Raw genomic sequence first — 16,624 nt, 5'->3', positions numbered from 1 at the left:
GGTTCTTTTTTTACATTTAACCAATCTGTAATCTATTGCTTGGCTTGTTCTTCTCCTTTGAATAAAATGTGCGTCTTTTATATGCCAAGCTTTCACCTGCAATACCTTGCTTAACTTTCCTCTTCTGATTTAGTTTCGTATTAAGTTGATAGCACTTCAGTCTGTCTCTCTTTTTCTCTCAGCCATGCTTTTTTCATCTATACTATTCCAGTTCATCTTGACTATAGTTTGTTTTATGTGTGTTTTTAAAGCAAATCTGGTGTTGTTGCAGGTCTCCTCTTTGCAGTTAATGGAATGCCTTACCCTGGAGAGGCAGAACCAGTACAAGGATTTGTGATGAACTTCTCTACTGGAGAAATAATTGATACTTTTATTCCACTTAGAAAGGTAAGAGTGTTGGACAAAGTGCCTGGTGCCTATAATTATATATATGAAAATGTTGGTAGCATCCTACTTCTCCAACTTTCATAAAACCATCATAGGAAATAAGATATTTTATAATGTAAGGTATTGAAAGGGAATTCTTTATCATATTAACTGAGTAAGACACTAGAATTTCAGGTCTTAATTGCTACATGTGGTACACATTTGGAAAATATACTATCCTCAAGGTGATTCTTACAGATAACAACTTCATTCAGAATAACGTTTACTTCATTGCCATCAGACAGTTCTTAAAAGCTAATTTAAGAGAAGAGTGAATGGCTTGATGTATTAATATATTTAGATGATAACAAATTGACAAAAAGTAGAGTGTATTCCTAAGCAGAAATAATATTCAGCTGTATGGTTACATCCCTTCTTTACAGAAGGTTAGTTTGGAAGCCAAGGCTAAATGTCAGTCATACAAAATTGTACATTAAAAATTATGGTTATTAAAAAAGATAATACCATAGATCGTCTTAGACTAAAGAATGAATTTGAAGATTCACGTTTCTGGGTTACACATATATTCTGTTATTTGCAGTTGAGTTTTAAATTATATTACAGAGAGGGTTTGTTCCTGAGTATAGCAAATAGCTGTGTTGCATACAAACTCTGACAAAAACTAAATATGGGGGCTTGAGACCAAGAGTCATTATTTTTTAAATATATATTTCATAGGATGAAATTGAATGCAAAAATATAGATATAAGTATTATAAATATTATAAATTCATAAATATTATAAGTTAATAAATATTATAAATACTATAAATATAAAAAATATTTTGGTTGAATACTTTGAATAATCTCCATGTTGTTATTCTTGGAGAAGACAAACATACCATAGAAATTTAATTCCTCTCCCCTGACTCCTGTTAGGCCTTCACACCATCAGCTACTGCTTTTTCCATTCCAAGAACTGAATATGACCAGTCTCAAGTCCAGGATTAAGGAGACCTCATGGACATGTAGACACTAAAGAATAATCTGTGACTGCTTATCTTCACAGAGCTTTGAGATGCCACATGATGTTGTTGCTTCAGAAGATAAAACAGTATTTGTGGGAGATGTTCATGCCAGAGCAGTGTGGAAGTTTGCATCCACAGAAAGTATGTTCTTTTTGTTCTTAATGTCATAACTTCACATTCTGTATATTCAAGTCAGTTCCTCTTAGCTGGTACCACTGACCAAAAGCTTTTTTGGCTTAATGACAATGATTTAAGTACCCTACAAGCTCTGCCTGCAGAATCTGTGTGCTACGGATCTGTTTGCATTAAAAGACCATTCTTAGCATTGCTGCATGCCCTATCAAACAAGTGTCCTGAGTGCATGAGTTTGTCACAGGAGGAATCAAAATGCAGTTGCCCTGTGGTACATCTATCCCTTGTCCTGTCACTACCTACTTAAACAATACCATGTTTTTTCTGCATTTTAGTAGTTTTAGTGTATCATTTGCTGAGAAGTCAACTGCTTCCTTTTGAGGTTATCATACAGGAAACTCTCAGGGGCTAAAGTAAAAACACAAGTCAACTTAAAATTTATATAAATTTCAGTGGGGTCTTTATCATTAGAAAATGAATCTAGCATAATTAGAAGTCCTATTTCCATGAAGTGGAAACACTTCCCAGTTCTAATCTAGTAATACCCAAGGCAAGCAGCCTGACTTCAGCGAGAGGGACCTGATTAGTGAGACATCAATTTAGTAGGATTGAAAGAGAGTTTAGATATTTTACAGGAATAAAATATAATCCACTGTTACATTATACTGGATAAAAAATGTATGAGAGAGATAAAGCTCAGGCTTCAGGGTGTTAATCAACCAGTAAGACTCTGCTGTTATAAATGAACTTCTGACTAAGCTAGTTATTCTGTATTTGTCCAGTTGTAATTCATGGATTTTCCTTTGGGGCATCTGGTATCAGCTGCTCTTAGTAGCAGGAGACTGGACCACATAAATTGTAATTCTGACTGGATATGACTTTACGTGCATATAGTAATCTGAACAACAAAAATTCTGAGCTTTTATTTAAAGAGATACAAGAATAAAATAATAATGGAATTATTCATCACCTGCAGGTGGAGGAAAGTCCTTGTATATAATTTTCTTTTTAGCTTTATCTGCAATATGAAACTGTAGTAGCTAATGAGCCCTGCTTCAGCCAGCCTTTAATCCATTGTGATTTTGATTACAATGAACATTTTTATTTTTGTCAGACTCCTTTGAACCTTTACATGTGCCCATAAAATCTCTCTGTGGCATAACAGTTACTTATTGCAAACACCTTCCATGGATCAGGCTCTTTCTTATTTCCATGGCCTTGTGAGCTATTTAATCATTTATATTGACTCTCCTTGGTGAAACTGACGAGATTGTTTACTGTAGGATTGTACTGAACATTTGAGAAAGCTAGCAGAGAAATGTCACTGTCTTTCTGAAATGTCAGTTGTCCTGAAGAATAATTTTGTTTTACAGAAATGGAACATCGGTCAGTTAAAAAGGCTGGTATTGAGGTACAGGAAATAAAAGGTTAGTCTGATTCACAATGGAAATGAAGAAACCAGTATTTTCACATAGATTAGGAACAGGCTTCTGCCAAGTTGGAGGCAAGAACGCTGTCTAGTTTGACTGTTACTTTTCACCATCATTTCACACAGGTAAAATGAGCAGTGTGACTTAGTAGAGGCTATTTTGCAGCAAATCCAAACATTTCATTTTCAGTGATGACAAGTGCTTCACAGACACTAAGATAAAAATTTAACTAGTGGATTAATTCTGTACCACCGTCTGGTATGGTCCTGATTGATGTCTGTGCAGAAATAGCTCTGAAATGTAACTGTGATAGTTACACACACAACCCCCCAGCACCCTTCCCTCTGTTTTACAACCCTCAACCAAAAAACTTAAAATGGCAAATGGTTCATCTTTCTGCATAGTCTTTCAATACACAGCCTTGCCAGTCATACCATATGGCAAAAAAACCCAAATTTTTCTATTTACATTTATTTCCCTAGGTTTACTGCCTTTTTTTTTTTCTCTTTATCTTCATGAAAATGACAAGAAAAAGGAAAACAAAAAGAAAATAAAAACATGTAAAAACTTACTATAAGGAGATAAAGAAATACATGTAGAGATCAAAGGGGTGAAATAGCAGTTTTGGAAGATGAGAAGTAGTTTTAACAATTTGTATCATTATGTATGTCCTTTATGTTGAAAAGGAAAAGTTCATTTCCCTCTCAGAAAAACAGTACCAGTCTGCTTATATTCACACATTCGTACATGTTTTTCTTTGGTCGAATCAGAGCTTGTGTGATTTGCTTTAGCCGTGTATATGCAGACAGAGGAGGATACTAACAGATCCCAACTGGCAATACCAAGCATATAGAACAAAGTAGAATAAAAGAGGCTGAGATTATAAGACAATGAAATCCTTATTGTCAAAATAGTTATCCTTCTGTTTTCTCTCTATTGGTACATCAGCCCTACTGAGGCGCTCAGGAGTGAAGTGCTCACAATACAGCATTCATAGTAGAACAGATCTAGAGATAAATTAAGAATGCATTTTGGCTTCTTTAGGAAGATAGCTAGCTGACAGTCCTAATGCTATTGCAGTAGTACCACCAGAAGCAGTTCCTAAGTAACAAACTCTAAAACTGTTTAGGGTACCTGTACTGAAATTAACATCTTTCAACTCCACTTGAGGAAAACAGGTAGCCAATGGACTTTGTGCCATCCTCTGCTTAATAAATGGGCAGGCGTGGCGTGTATTGTCACAACCTCCTTGTGGCAGGCTGTTACTATTGTGCTGGTGTGAAGTGGGTGACTATGGAGACGTAGAAGTTCTCTTGTGTGGAGAAGGGTAGTTTCGCTCAGAGGTAGACAAGACAGTGGAGGAAAGTTGCTCTTGGCTGTAACTACTATTTGAACAGACAGCACTATAATTGTTATCACTGTATTAGTGTGTTCAGTGTAAATTGAAGCATTTGCTATTCTTTCAGAACAAAACATCATTTTTAAGTTTGATACAGAATCAAAACAGAGTTGATATAGAGTGTTCCTGACACAGCTACTTAAGACATACAGCTGTTGTGGTTTAAGCCCAGCCAGTAACTCAGAACCATGCAGCCGCTTGCCCACTTCCTCATCTTTTCCTCCTCCTGCAGGGATGGGGAGGAGAATCAAAAGAATGTAACTCCCACAGGTTGAGATAAGAACAGACCAGTAGCTAAGGTATAACACAAATCACTACTGCTACCACCAGTAATGATAATAATGATAAGGGAAATAACAGGGGAAGAGAATATAAAACTAAAAGGAGAAGGGAAAAAAACAATAAGCACAAGTGATGCACAATACAATTACTCACCAACTGCCAACCGATACCCAGCCTGACCTGAGCAGTGATCTGGGCCTTCCGGGTAGCTCCCCCCAGTTTATATGCTAGGCATGATGTCCTGTGGTATGGAATACACCTTTGGCTAGGTCAGGTCAGGTGTCCTGTCTCTGCTTCCTTTTGGCTTCCCACGCCCCTTCTCCCTGGCAGAGCATGAGACTCAGAAAGTCCTTGATGGGGGTAAACATTACAGAGCAATAGCTAAAACATGGGTGTGTTATCAGCTTTGTTCTCAGACCAAAGCCAAAACACAGCACTGCACCAGCTACTAGGAAGCAGAAAAATAACTGTTACAGCCAAACCCAGGACAGCAGTTAAAGCAGACTTTAATATATATAGCTAGACATATTTATTCATTAAGTTAGCACAAAGCATGTGATTCTTTATGCACATACAAAACAGCATAGAGGATTTTATTGGAATTGGTTTTCTCCTTGTAGGTGGAAAGGTAATAAATCAGTCAGAAATGCTCAGGTGCAGTTTTCAAATGTTCTCCAGACTTCCAGAGCCAAAGTTCTCTCATGGGAGTTTGGAAAATATAACCCTTTGTCACAAATTTTATTAAAAAGAACTTTAAATGCCTTCCTTTATTTTTTATGATAATACATAATATACTGGATTTCTACATTACCTTTGGAAGTGTTATTATCAGAATGAGATATTTATTTGACATTACATCACACACCTACTTGCAAAAATAGATCTTTTGGGGATTTTCCTGTCTTTTAAATCATAGATAGTTTTTAAGAATAAACTCTCCCTGACACCTCTCCTTTCCCCATTGAGAAAAAGGGAGAGCATCTTTGCCAGTGAGTGATATTCAGACTCTCTCTGCCTTACTTTGGAATAACACCAGCAGGAGCTAAAAATGTATCCATAAGTGTTTTTCCTTTGTGTCCTTGTTACTCCTTGTTATACACTTCAGGTATTCTAGCTTGTTCTTTAATGCCTTGTTCTGTTGCTTGATGCAAATGGATTACATGCTGAAATCATCTTCTCTTTAAAGAATCAGGAACAATTGTAGAAGGCAGATTGAAAAACAACCCAGAATCAACAGACCCTGTAAAGAAGCAGGAAAAACAACATTTAGTCCAACAACACACCAGCACTGGAATTTCATTTGTTTTTATTACAACTCTTCTAATTATCCCTGTTGTTGTTCTGCTGGCAATTTTATTATTTATTCGATGGAGGAAGACAACTGTCTATGGAGGTAACCGTGAGTAACTCTAGAGAACAGGCTTTTATTATTGCAGTTCAAAACACTGCTGAATACCGAAGCATGAGGGTATGAAGAGAGAGGCTCACTGTCCCTTTACCCTTCTGAACAGTTACAGCAGTGACACTGCATGCAAACCAAGAATCAGTGTGCACACAGCAACTGCAGCCTTTAACATTGCATCTCAAGCCACCACCTTTTCAGAATATGTATCTAAAACTTTAACTGGTGTCAAGACAAAAACTTGTGTCTCAGAAATTAGAGAATATATTCATGATATAAAATTTATGTCTAGAATACATAAATTTTAATACTTTTGAGCATAGTTTGATTTTCAGTTTGGGATCTTTAAATTTTTGAAAACAAAGGACTCTAACAGTATATGCAAAAAGCAAACAGATAACATTTACAAGGCATTATGTATTATTGTTCATTACTACCTTGTGCATTTTGTGAGTCAGATACCATAATAGACCTCTACCCATTGCTGTGAGTGCTTTAACTGGTACTTACAATGCTATGTAAATTTGCTGCTAGTTCATATTTCGTAGTAAATTGTTTTTGACAAAATGGTAGACTAAAGTAGGAGTTCGATCATGATACTTTGTATTGCATAAATAGCTTTATCTAGATACTCTCATAAAGAAAAGGTACATGCAATAGATAAATAAAATAGTTCTGCTACTGTCTAGGACATACAGTGGCAGATTAGGTAATTCAGAGATCTTCTGTTGCTGTGCAGCTGAACTGGATGTATTTTATTTGAAGATTTCAAATAAAAGCTTCCTAACTTCTTTGTGTTCAAACAAGTTTAGCGTATTAGATATGCTAACACTCAAGACAACTGCAGTCCTGCCATTAATGGATGTGACCTAAATAGCATCTTTGGATTCCAGTAGGATTCAAGCAGTGTTTGAATTTACTGTGTCAAGGGGCATGATACAGTTACACTGGTAAAAGTACCTTCTTGCACAGGTTTATGGAAGCTATGTAGTATATAAGAAAAGACAGATAGGTCATGGCACTCTTTTTTTTCTTTTTTTTTTTTTTTAAGGATGGGAAGAGGTACCGGGGGGAGGATAGATGCAGTGTGTGAAGGGGGAGAGAAAGTTCCTCCAAAATACCTGAAGAAATTCACTGTCTTCCACAAAAACAGTCTTCTTTCAAGGGAAATGATACCATTTCAAATGTCAAGCTGCAGTTTGCAGTGTGCTGCAATGTAGTTGCATACGTTATAAATAGCAAACTCTTCACAGTAACATGAGTGAACAGTTGAGGGAGTTAAATTCTCAGAAATATCTTGCATGTGAATATTCTTAATAGTTGAATTGGCATAAACATCTGTGGTATAGTGATTTTGTTAGGAATTACAATTTCTCCTTAATCAAGAAACTGAAAAGTGTCAGTTTTACTTGTTAGAGCTGCTGATCAATTTGTTGAATATCTGTGCTTTGTATCCTAGATAATTATTTAATTATACTTAATTTTGTGGGTTTATATTTCATATTTCATTTGTATTTAATAATAGAATATTATTTTTTTAGCTTATTTTTGAAATCTGCTTTGTTTTTCAGGTGATGGGGAACACAAACTTGATTCAAGTTCAGGAAGAATTTTAGGCAGAGTTAGAGGTGAGTCTGAGTCATTCAGGATTTTTTTAAGAACAATAAGTGGAGGCTTTTTTTCTGTCCACTTCTAGTTGAATAACAGATTTGATGGAACATTCTCAGAGAAAGGACTGGGGGCAAACCTCAGGTGTTTTGTGAAAATGTATTCTATGACACCTTTCATCCATCATTATCTGCCCACTGAAGAGGATGTGTCACTACCAGTGGCAGAGCAGTACCTGTTATAATGGGTTATCTAAATCTGGTGAAGGAAATTAAGCACTTTGAGATGAAGGGCAAACTTGGGAACACAAGTAGGTTACATAAAGACTTAGTGAAACAACGGATGCTGTTTAAAAGTTCTCCTTCAAAAATTAATTTCCTTTCCCATTCATAATCTCTGTACTTAGCTTTTGTGGCTAATGTGCTGATCTTTAAAAACAATTTCTGTAAGGACACGTAAAATAGTCTCCATTATCCTGGTGAATCAGCAGATAGATTTTTATTCCCCCGTAGAGTAAAGTAAGCGTTACAACAAACCTTTCCTTTCCACAGGGAAAGGCAGTGGTGGCCTTAATCTTGGGAACTTTTTTGCAAGTCACAAGAGCTACAGTCGAAAAGGTTTTGACCGAGTGAGCACTGAAGGCAGTGATCAAGAAAAAGATGAAGATGAAGGCACAGATTCAGAGGAAGAGTGTTCAGCACCACCAACTCCACCAGCACCTTTATCCTCCTGAAACCAGCCTTTAAGTTCTCCATTATACGATCCAACCCAAAAAGTCATATTCCTTTTCCCTTAAAGCACGTTTAAGATTTTGTGTATTTAATTGTAAACTGTACGAGTCTGTGTGGGGCTGTACACTGGTTCCTTTAGTTTTTGTTTGGTTTTAATTATGTTTTTTTTAGGCAGAGGAGTGTAAGAAAGTTCCAAATCAGTGCTGTTGTTTTTTATGTGAGCATCTTAATAAAGCAAAGTCTTCTAATTGCAGCACTGATTTAAAGCAGTAGAATTTTCTCATTTTAAACTGGGGATCTTGTAAATAAGTCATACTATCTGCTTCATCAAAATACTTTTCCTGTAACTATTCAATTGCCAATTTCTGTTTTGTGCCTTTCCTCTTCAATGTCCTTAACTTGTTGCAGTACAGAGAAAATACAGTGCCACAAGAAAATAAAGCTGCTAAATCTTCTTCTATTTTTTTAAAATCACTAACATTATATTGCATTGAAGGAAAGAAAAAAGTCTCTATTTAATTTTTTTTCTTCTTCCAAACTTGATGTGTTTCTGGGATGTCTTATTTTTAGATGGTATCACTGTTAGAACACTATTTTCAGAAGCTGAATGTAATTTGTGTAATAAAGTATTTGCAAAGCATTAGCTGTCGGAGTGCACTTTGGAATTTTTGCATATTTCATGTGGTTTTATACCACTTTTGTAAAAATTACACAGGCCACTTAATGCAGTAAAAAATTCAATGCCTTCTACCAGAAAAAGAGAAAGAAAAAAAAAGAGCTATTTTTGTACAGAAGCTGGGAAAATATTTTGCTATGTCACAAGGTTTTCTTTTTAAAGAGTAATAATTTACATACATGTACAAAGTCAAGCTTAAAGAGAACTTCTACTTGTATAATAAAACTGCAGAGTATTTACTTTAATAAAACCTGGTCAGAGCTGAGAGGAAACCTGTGTCTCACATTAAATATGCAAACTAGCCAGGGCAGGTACTTGATCTGTAGTACTGATTATCTTGTTTCTCCATGTTCCCTTACTCTTTCATAAAACAGCAGCCCTCAATCCTGTAATGTGCTTTCTCACTGAATGACCTGCCACACAATTATTGCAGCTGCATGAATCACACCTCAAGTATGAATCACTGTATGACATCATCGTGCCGATTTATGGGTCTCATTCAAGGACCAGAGCACGATTAATCTGCTGTATTACGAGCACAGTGCACACAGCTGTAATTGTCACCGGGCTTCATGAGACGGCTTTCATTATCGTCACTGGAAGTGTTGTAATAGGGTGCTGCTGGCAGTGAGCTTGAAAAGCAGGCTTTGGGTTTCTTGTGGCAGCAGGTTTTGCAAGGTGTTTTTTGAGGCAGTAAGGGTAACAACAATAAGATCTTCTCCCCCAGCAACATTTTATAAATCTCCTTTCTCTGGGACAAAAACTTGAAATCCTTGATAGGTTGCTTTTTCTCAAGTAAAACCTCCAGGATAGCTTTCTAAAATGCTGGGGTGCAGGCTCAGTTTCACATGAGAGGTATTTAGCGCATACCCTTAAGTTGCTTCCTCTCCTGCTAATCTCTGTTTCCTTAATGTTGCAAAGGAAAATGGCCTGTTTCTATCTTGCTTTTGAAAGCAAGGCAATGTTACTTTTATCTGTCTGTGACACTGATCCCCTTGTACATGAATAAAACCACATAAGGTTAGCTGGGAAGGATCTCCTAAAGCTGGCTGAAAACATGACAAGTCGCTAGTTTACAGTAAGTTTTCAATGAGGGCTATAAGAAAGCAGTGCTATACACCACTGATATGATAGCTGGTGTGTGTGGCATCAGTTCTAAAAGATCACAACTTCTCTCAAAAGCAATTGGTATTTTTTTCTAACATTTGGATAGCTCGCATTATGTCTACACTGATGTTGTGTGTTCTCTGCTTCCGTAGCTTAGGTCGATGAAGATAATATGTAGATGCCTCCTTCCTCTTCTTATTTGATCCTTATCTCCAATCAAAAGAAAAAAAATAAACAAGCTTTGTTGATGGGGGAGTAGCCAAACACAGTTTAATTGCAAGTACAAGCTAAAACAGATTGTCAGCCATAATCTCTGCTCTCTGAAATTTGGGTCTGTACAATAGTCCTGGACTGCATAAAGAGGAACAAGCCAAGGCAGGGGATTCTCCCCCTCTGCTCAGCTCTGTGGAGACCCCTCCTGCAGTCCCGCACCCAGCTCTGGGGCAACAACACAAGAGGGATGTGGAGCTGTTGGAGTGAGTCCAGAGAAGGCCACAGAGATGCTGTGAGGGCTGGAGCAGCTCTGCTCTGGAGACAGGCTGAGAGAGCCCGGCTGGTTCAGCCTGGGGAAGAGAAGGCTCCTTAAGGGGAGACCTGACAGCAGCTCCAGTGCCTAAAGGGGTGACAGAAAAGCTGGGGAGGGGCTTTTGACAGGGGCCTGTAGGGACAGGACAAGGGGAATGGCTTTAACCTGACAGGGGAGACTGAGATGAGATCTTAGGAAGACATTCTTCCATAGGAGGGTGGTGAGGCCTTGGCACAGGTTGCCAGGAGAAGCTGTGGCTGCTCCATCCCTGGCAGTGTTCAAAGTCAGGTTGGACAGGGCTTGGAGCAACCTGGTCTAGTGGAAGGTGCCCCTGCCTGTGGTTTTAAAGGTGAGCTTTAAGGTTCCTTCCAACCAAAATCATTCTATGATTCTATGATAACTGCATCAACAGAAAGCCAACTACTTCCCAGCAGCAAGCAAATTTCAGCACCTCCAGCTGCATACTCTTATTTTCATACAAGTGCAATGGCAGACAATCAACCTGCTTGAAGGCACTGAATGTTCCATCCCTCTTATTAAAGATGAATCTTACAAAAACAATGTACCAGAGACTTCATACTGCAATAGAAAATGAATGTAAAGAGGAAAACACAAGCTTTCTGTAATCATAGCTCTTGTTTTAGCCAGAGACCATCCTCTGTCCTAGTAGGTTCTATACAATAATATTTTTCTTTAGGTATTAAATGTTGAATACTGGTTATTCAATCTTAGCTAGAGGCCTTGGTATGCATGTGTTTAATTCAGTTTCAGCAATTGTTCCAGTTAAGACTAAGCTTTTTAATGAACAACATGAAATTGCACATCTTAAGGCTTCAGAGACATGACACTAATCTTTTCTTAAGCCTTTTTAGGATGGAAGAATCTTGGCTACTTTAGGGGCTGAATATTTTCATTAAAATTAGGCTGGAGAAGTGGCTAACTTGCTTTCCCTGTGGCAGTGCTGTATTGAGCACTGTTTTGAGCAATCTGTTACACTGGAAGTCCTTCCGAGCAATAGGAAGGTGGCTGCTATCCACTGGGAAGCAATGTTGGGTAGTTTGCACTGAACCAGCTGTGAGGGCAGAGGGGGGCAAATGCACAAGGAGAATGCACTGAACTGACACATGCAGGTTGTCACCCACGTCACCTGAAGGTGTTCCAATTAAGTGAAATTACCATCCCAATTAAGCAGCTGTCCTTGTCACAAGTATCATTAGGTTTAAATTGATTCCTTGGGAAGCACCTTGATTAAGTAGAGTTTTCTAATTAAGCAGTGCACTGCAGTAATTAATGATAATTTACAGATCAACGCAGTAAGTTGCAACAGCTTCTTGTTTGCCAAAGCTGGATTTATTTGTGTTTTATCAGAACTTTTAGGTCACTGATGTCTGTCATGCTAGAGAGGTGTAGGATTAAGTGTGAGTCATGGTACAGAGGTGCCCATGGTACATAGGGCAACTAAGATGATTAAGGGAGTGGAGCATCTCCCTTATGAGGAAAGACTGAGGGAGCTGGGTCTCTATAGTTTGGAGAAGAGGAGATTGAGGGGTGACCTTATTAGTGTATATAAATATATAAAGGGGGAGTGTCACGAGGATGGAGCCAGGCTCTTCTCAGTGGCAAACAATGATAGGACAAGGGGCAATGGGTACAAACTGGAACACAAGAGGTTCCACTTAAACTTGAGAAGAAACTTCTTCTCAGTGAGGGTGACAGAACACTGGAACAGGCTGCCCAGGGAGGTTGTGGAGTCTCCTTCTTTGGAGACATTCAAAACCCGCCTGGACACGTTCCTGTGTAAACTTATCTAGGCGTTCCTGCTCCGGCAGGGGGATTGGACTAGATGATCTTCTGAGGTCCCTTCCAATCTCTAACATACTGTGTGATACTGGGATACAGAGAAGGGTTTGTTGATTTTTATCTTGCCATTCAAACACACATGGGAACCCTTTTGAAAGACCACTCATCTATTAGTGATAAAAGTTGCGGGGATCAGATCATTGCTGAGCAATTCAAAAGCAAGTTTATTATCTAATTGTACATTAGAACACACTTTGAAAGACCATGTTATGATACAGTGAATAGTTTGTGTGGATTCATGTAATGTACTAATAAAAAACCAAACAAACAACAACAAATACCCAAATGTCCAGTTATGAGATGAAATTAGAAATATTACATTTTCTATGTAAAGTAGATGCTAGTAAACCCTGGAGTTTTAGCACCCTGATATGGCTTTAACTGTTTCTTTAATTCTTAAATGTGAAAACTTTTTTTCTCCTTTGTGAATTATCAAAATTTGTTAGCAAAATTTACACTATAACTGCTCTTCAAAGTCCTCTACAATACCTGCGAAAAAGGTAGATTCATCTGCATAGCTAAGCAGTACTGGCACAAGGAAAGATGGGAGCTAACAGTACAGGGGAGGATTTTCAATCATCTCCAGTGGCAGATACTTTCCCAAGCAAAACCTATGAACTTCTTGCTGTTTCGGGACATGGTGGCTGGAAAACCTAAATAAGCATCCAGCTGGTTTTGTTTTACACGTACTTGGAGAATTACATGGGAGAGCTGCATGGGAGTCAGTGTGGGAGCTGAACTAGGGTTTTCTAAATACAACAGGTCATGAAGGCATGTTTGCTGAATGCTTCATTACGCAGCTCCTTTCCGCTCCCGTTTCCTATCAATTAGTTACACATGAAGCACACATCTTGCGAGTGAAGCTCAGTGTGATTTCATTGTACAGCTTTAAACAAAATACACAGAAGATGTAGAGCAAATTTCTTCTATGGAACTGTGCCAAAAAATACCATTTTAGAGATGTGATGGAGCAATTTGTTCCCACCAAATAGTCAGTGGTAATGGTTCAGCAAACCATTGCCACTTTGTTACTGATTAGCAGCTACTGTTTATTTTTCAAGCTGAATTGTATAATAAACCTAAATCTTCTATTTATTTTTTTTTCAAATTAGAATTTGATAATTTGGTCAGAAAGGGGATAAGGCAACCATATGCCAAGCCATAAAAAGCTGAAGTTGGTGCTACTTACCATGTAGGCCCGAAGTGCAAAACCCTGCTGTGGCCATTGCATTCCTCCATGCTTTGATACCCTCCCCACCATGTTTGCTACTGCTTTTTTCAGCAATGGCAGCACATCCTAAAACTGCAGATCAAGAGAAAATTACTTCGATCAAAGATGGCTGAATCTCACAAGCCTGCCATGTGTCCTTGAGCTGGGGCTCTGTGGTCAAACACACAAAAAACTGAAGGGATGGCATTTGTACGTGAGATCCAGCTCACAGCAGCCAAGGTTTAACAAGTACTGAAACGTGGCCAGTTCTTACAAAGCTGCAAAGCTGTGCTGAATGTTTGCCACAGTTGGCAGCTATGGTATAAAGTACCTAATGGCACAAGCAGATTGCTTTTGTACTGTAAGTAACTTACATGACAAGTCAGTCATGCTGCCTTCACATGCTGCATGTCACACTGTTCTCAGACGCATACTTATGCTTCCACAGTTGTCATCATGCAGCAAAAGCTGTAACCAGGTAGTAATTTTGCCAAGAACAAATTTTGGGAAGGGCAGATTCTGAGGAACAAACCACTGGGCAGCACTTTGTGAGAGCATCACGTATTCACCGTGCTGCAGAGTAGTCCTGCAGGGACAGGCTGCCACCGTGCGACCATCTCAGCAGGGAGGCACTGCAGAAAGCCATGGCTCCGATGTAAGCCCAAGAATAAATCCCAAACGTTTGTGGATTCAAACTTACACAAGTTAACAAGTTAAGTTACACAAGTTAACAAATTAAGTTTGCCAGTGCAATACCATGACCACGTGTGAAATCTTGTCCTGTTCCTATTTTAGCCAGCTATCCTTTACCTACAGCTTTAATCTGTGGGAGCGATTCATGATACCTCTGAGTGGATAAACACTCACAATCAGTCTGGTGGGGAGGCCCATGAATTATTTACTGCATATCACTGAAATTCTGTGCAAAACATGGAACTCATTTTCTTGTGGACTTTCCTATTGGAGCTTTTGTCACTATGCCTGCCAACTTCAGGAAAAATAATGAATATTTTTTCTGAATGTCTGGGAACTGACATGGTGCTATTGCTTTGCACAGCATGCTATGCACAGTCATGCTATGACTTTGCACAGATGGAAGATGCGAGGCATGGAGATTAAAGGCATAAATTGTTAAAAGGCATCAGCTCAGTTTAAGTACTGAATCTGTGAAATCTGATTTATTCTTATCTAACCCAGTTACTTAGATACTGCTTTATATATTCAAAACCTGCTGCTTGCCACCACTTGCAGCTCTGAATACTGCAGGTCTGCTGATGAAAGCTCAGAGATTTCTGTCAAGCACCCAGAAAAAGACCGCGTGAGTAATGACTTGTAAATAATGGAAAGTTGTATCCACGTGATCTGTGGACCACTGCACTAGCAATCTGTAGCAGCGCAGCACGCCTTGCAGACGGGGAATGATGTATGTCCTACAACCTGCCTTGCTTAATGGCATACCTATTTCTGCTACCAGCGCAGCAAGGTTCCTGCAGATCCCTTTGTCACTGTTGCACAGTAAGATGGACTACACAGAGCAGCAGCCAGGAGCCCTGTGGGAAGATAAACCCATGCACCTATCCTCAGAGCCTGCAAAAATGCCTACCACAACAGGACACACAGGCAGGCAGATGAGGCAACCTGAATTTCTATTTGCAAATCTGGTCCTTGTTTGTGTACAAGTAGAGAGGAGGAAAGGGGAGCTGACTGGGGAATCCAACTCTCAGGATTAATAGTTGCTGAATCAAATGTTTTAAAATTAAGTTACTTTCTGGTTACTTATAGCTGGAAGAGCCTTCCTTTTCAATTTAAAGCTTTCTGTGTACTGCTTTTCACTCCAAATATCCACACAGTTTGATTACCAAGATTTAAACAGCAGGCTAGCAGGTATTCTAATAAGCATAGAAGAATTTAATACCCATTTCCTGAAGACACTTCTAAATCCTGTTTATTTGTGTTGATTTTAGCCTTCTAATTTAAAAGTGTACAGTCTTGATAATTTCTAACATGGCATTTCTTTCTGTAGAACTCAGAGGTGGGCAGTGTACTCTCAGGCCAACAGATACTGACTGCTGCTGTGTCTTCACCACCTTGTGAGACCCTAGAGCCCGCATCTTTTATTTTTTTTTGCTAGTCCAGGAAGTTTACTGAAAGCATCCACTCCCCTGTAATCCCCCAAAATATTCCATTACACATTTGGAAAATACTAAGTTACTATGACACTAAGTCATTAGAGTAATGATGTCTGCTGCAAAAGATCGTTGATAGGGATGTCACACCTACGCAAATGAGTAAAGAAGCTTATATGACTTTTAAAAGTGGTATTTTCAGGTTTGTTAACTGCTTGCTGTGAAAAGCAAATCATGACCGACTGGTGCCCTCCACCAGGGAGCATTCAGTTCTAGGGAAAAGGTAAACATTTTTAAGTCTCTGTAGATGGAAAGCAAGAACATCTTAACATGGGATGGGCAAACGCTATACGAAAGTTCAGGAAGTATTCAAAAAAGAGGTAAAAAGTTTTCATTCCACAGTAAACCACTTTGAGTATGGCATCTTTCCAGCAGCAGGTGTCTTTTGTTGTGTTCTGCATCAAACAGTGAGCAATCAAACCCAAAGCATAAATATTCACAGTTCTGTGTGATATAAGGACATCTGCATCTTCTCTTTCATGCTGTACTTCTTTCTGCTCCTCCCCTCTAAACAACTTGCCACGATGGGGAACACACTCAATTAGAAAGCAGAATTTCTAAGAATTCTGTTACAAAATAGTTGTTTGCTATTGTTCTATCATATATCAAACCTTTGTGCCAGTGAAAATAGTAGAGATGGACATCCATGTATGTATCCAAACTGGTTAAAACACAGACCAAA

General features: G+C 38.6%; 1 protein-coding gene across 2 annotated transcripts; it reads left to right on the top strand.

Annotated features, from left to right (window-relative positions):
- Positions 1-232: 232 nt before the first annotated feature.
- On the top strand, positions 233-9,020 carry PAM (peptidylglycine alpha-amidating monooxygenase). Of its 2 annotated transcripts, XM_061349370.1 has the most exons (6): positions 233-387; positions 1,435-1,534; positions 2,899-2,952; positions 5,823-6,029; positions 7,610-7,666; positions 8,198-9,020. In XM_061349370.1, the coding sequence occupies exons 1-6, from the start codon at positions 295-297 to the stop codon at positions 8,377-8,379; spliced, it is 693 nt and encodes a 230-aa protein (XP_061205354.1). In that variant the 5' UTR covers positions 233-294; the 3' UTR covers positions 8,380-9,020. The 2 variants fall into 2 exon arrangements, with proteins under 2 accessions (XP_061205354.1, XP_061205356.1); XM_061349372.1 differs by lacking the exon at positions 2,899-2,952.
- The last annotated feature ends 7,604 nt before the right edge of the window (positions 9,021-16,624 follow it).

This window comes from Neopsephotus bourkii, unplaced genomic scaffold (genome assembly GCF_033783945.1).
Source record: "Neopsephotus bourkii isolate Nb327-2 ecotype Australia unplaced genomic scaffold, CSIRO-AGI_Nbou_v1 NB_410, whole genome shotgun sequence".
NCBI lineage: Eukaryota > Metazoa > Chordata > Aves > Psittaciformes > Psittacidae > Neopsephotus > Neopsephotus bourkii.
Note: the sequence above shows the minus strand (reverse complement) of the source record. Positions and strands in the feature narration are given on the sequence as shown.

What these genes read in the sequence shown, in the direction of transcription:
- PAM (XM_061349370.1), top strand. Translation starts at nt 295, where the DNA reads ATGCCTTACCCTGGAGAGGCAGAACCAGTACAAGGATTTGTGATGAAC. An exon ending in CTTTTATTCCACTTAGAAAG is followed by an intron (nt 388 to 1,434) that starts GTAAGAGTGTTG and finishes TTATCTTCACAG; the next exon opens with AGCTTTGAGATGCCACATGA. An exon ending in GAAGTTTGCATCCACAGAAA is followed by an intron (nt 1,535 to 2,898) that starts GTATGTTCTTTT and finishes TTTGTTTTACAG; the next exon opens with AAATGGAACATCGGTCAGTT.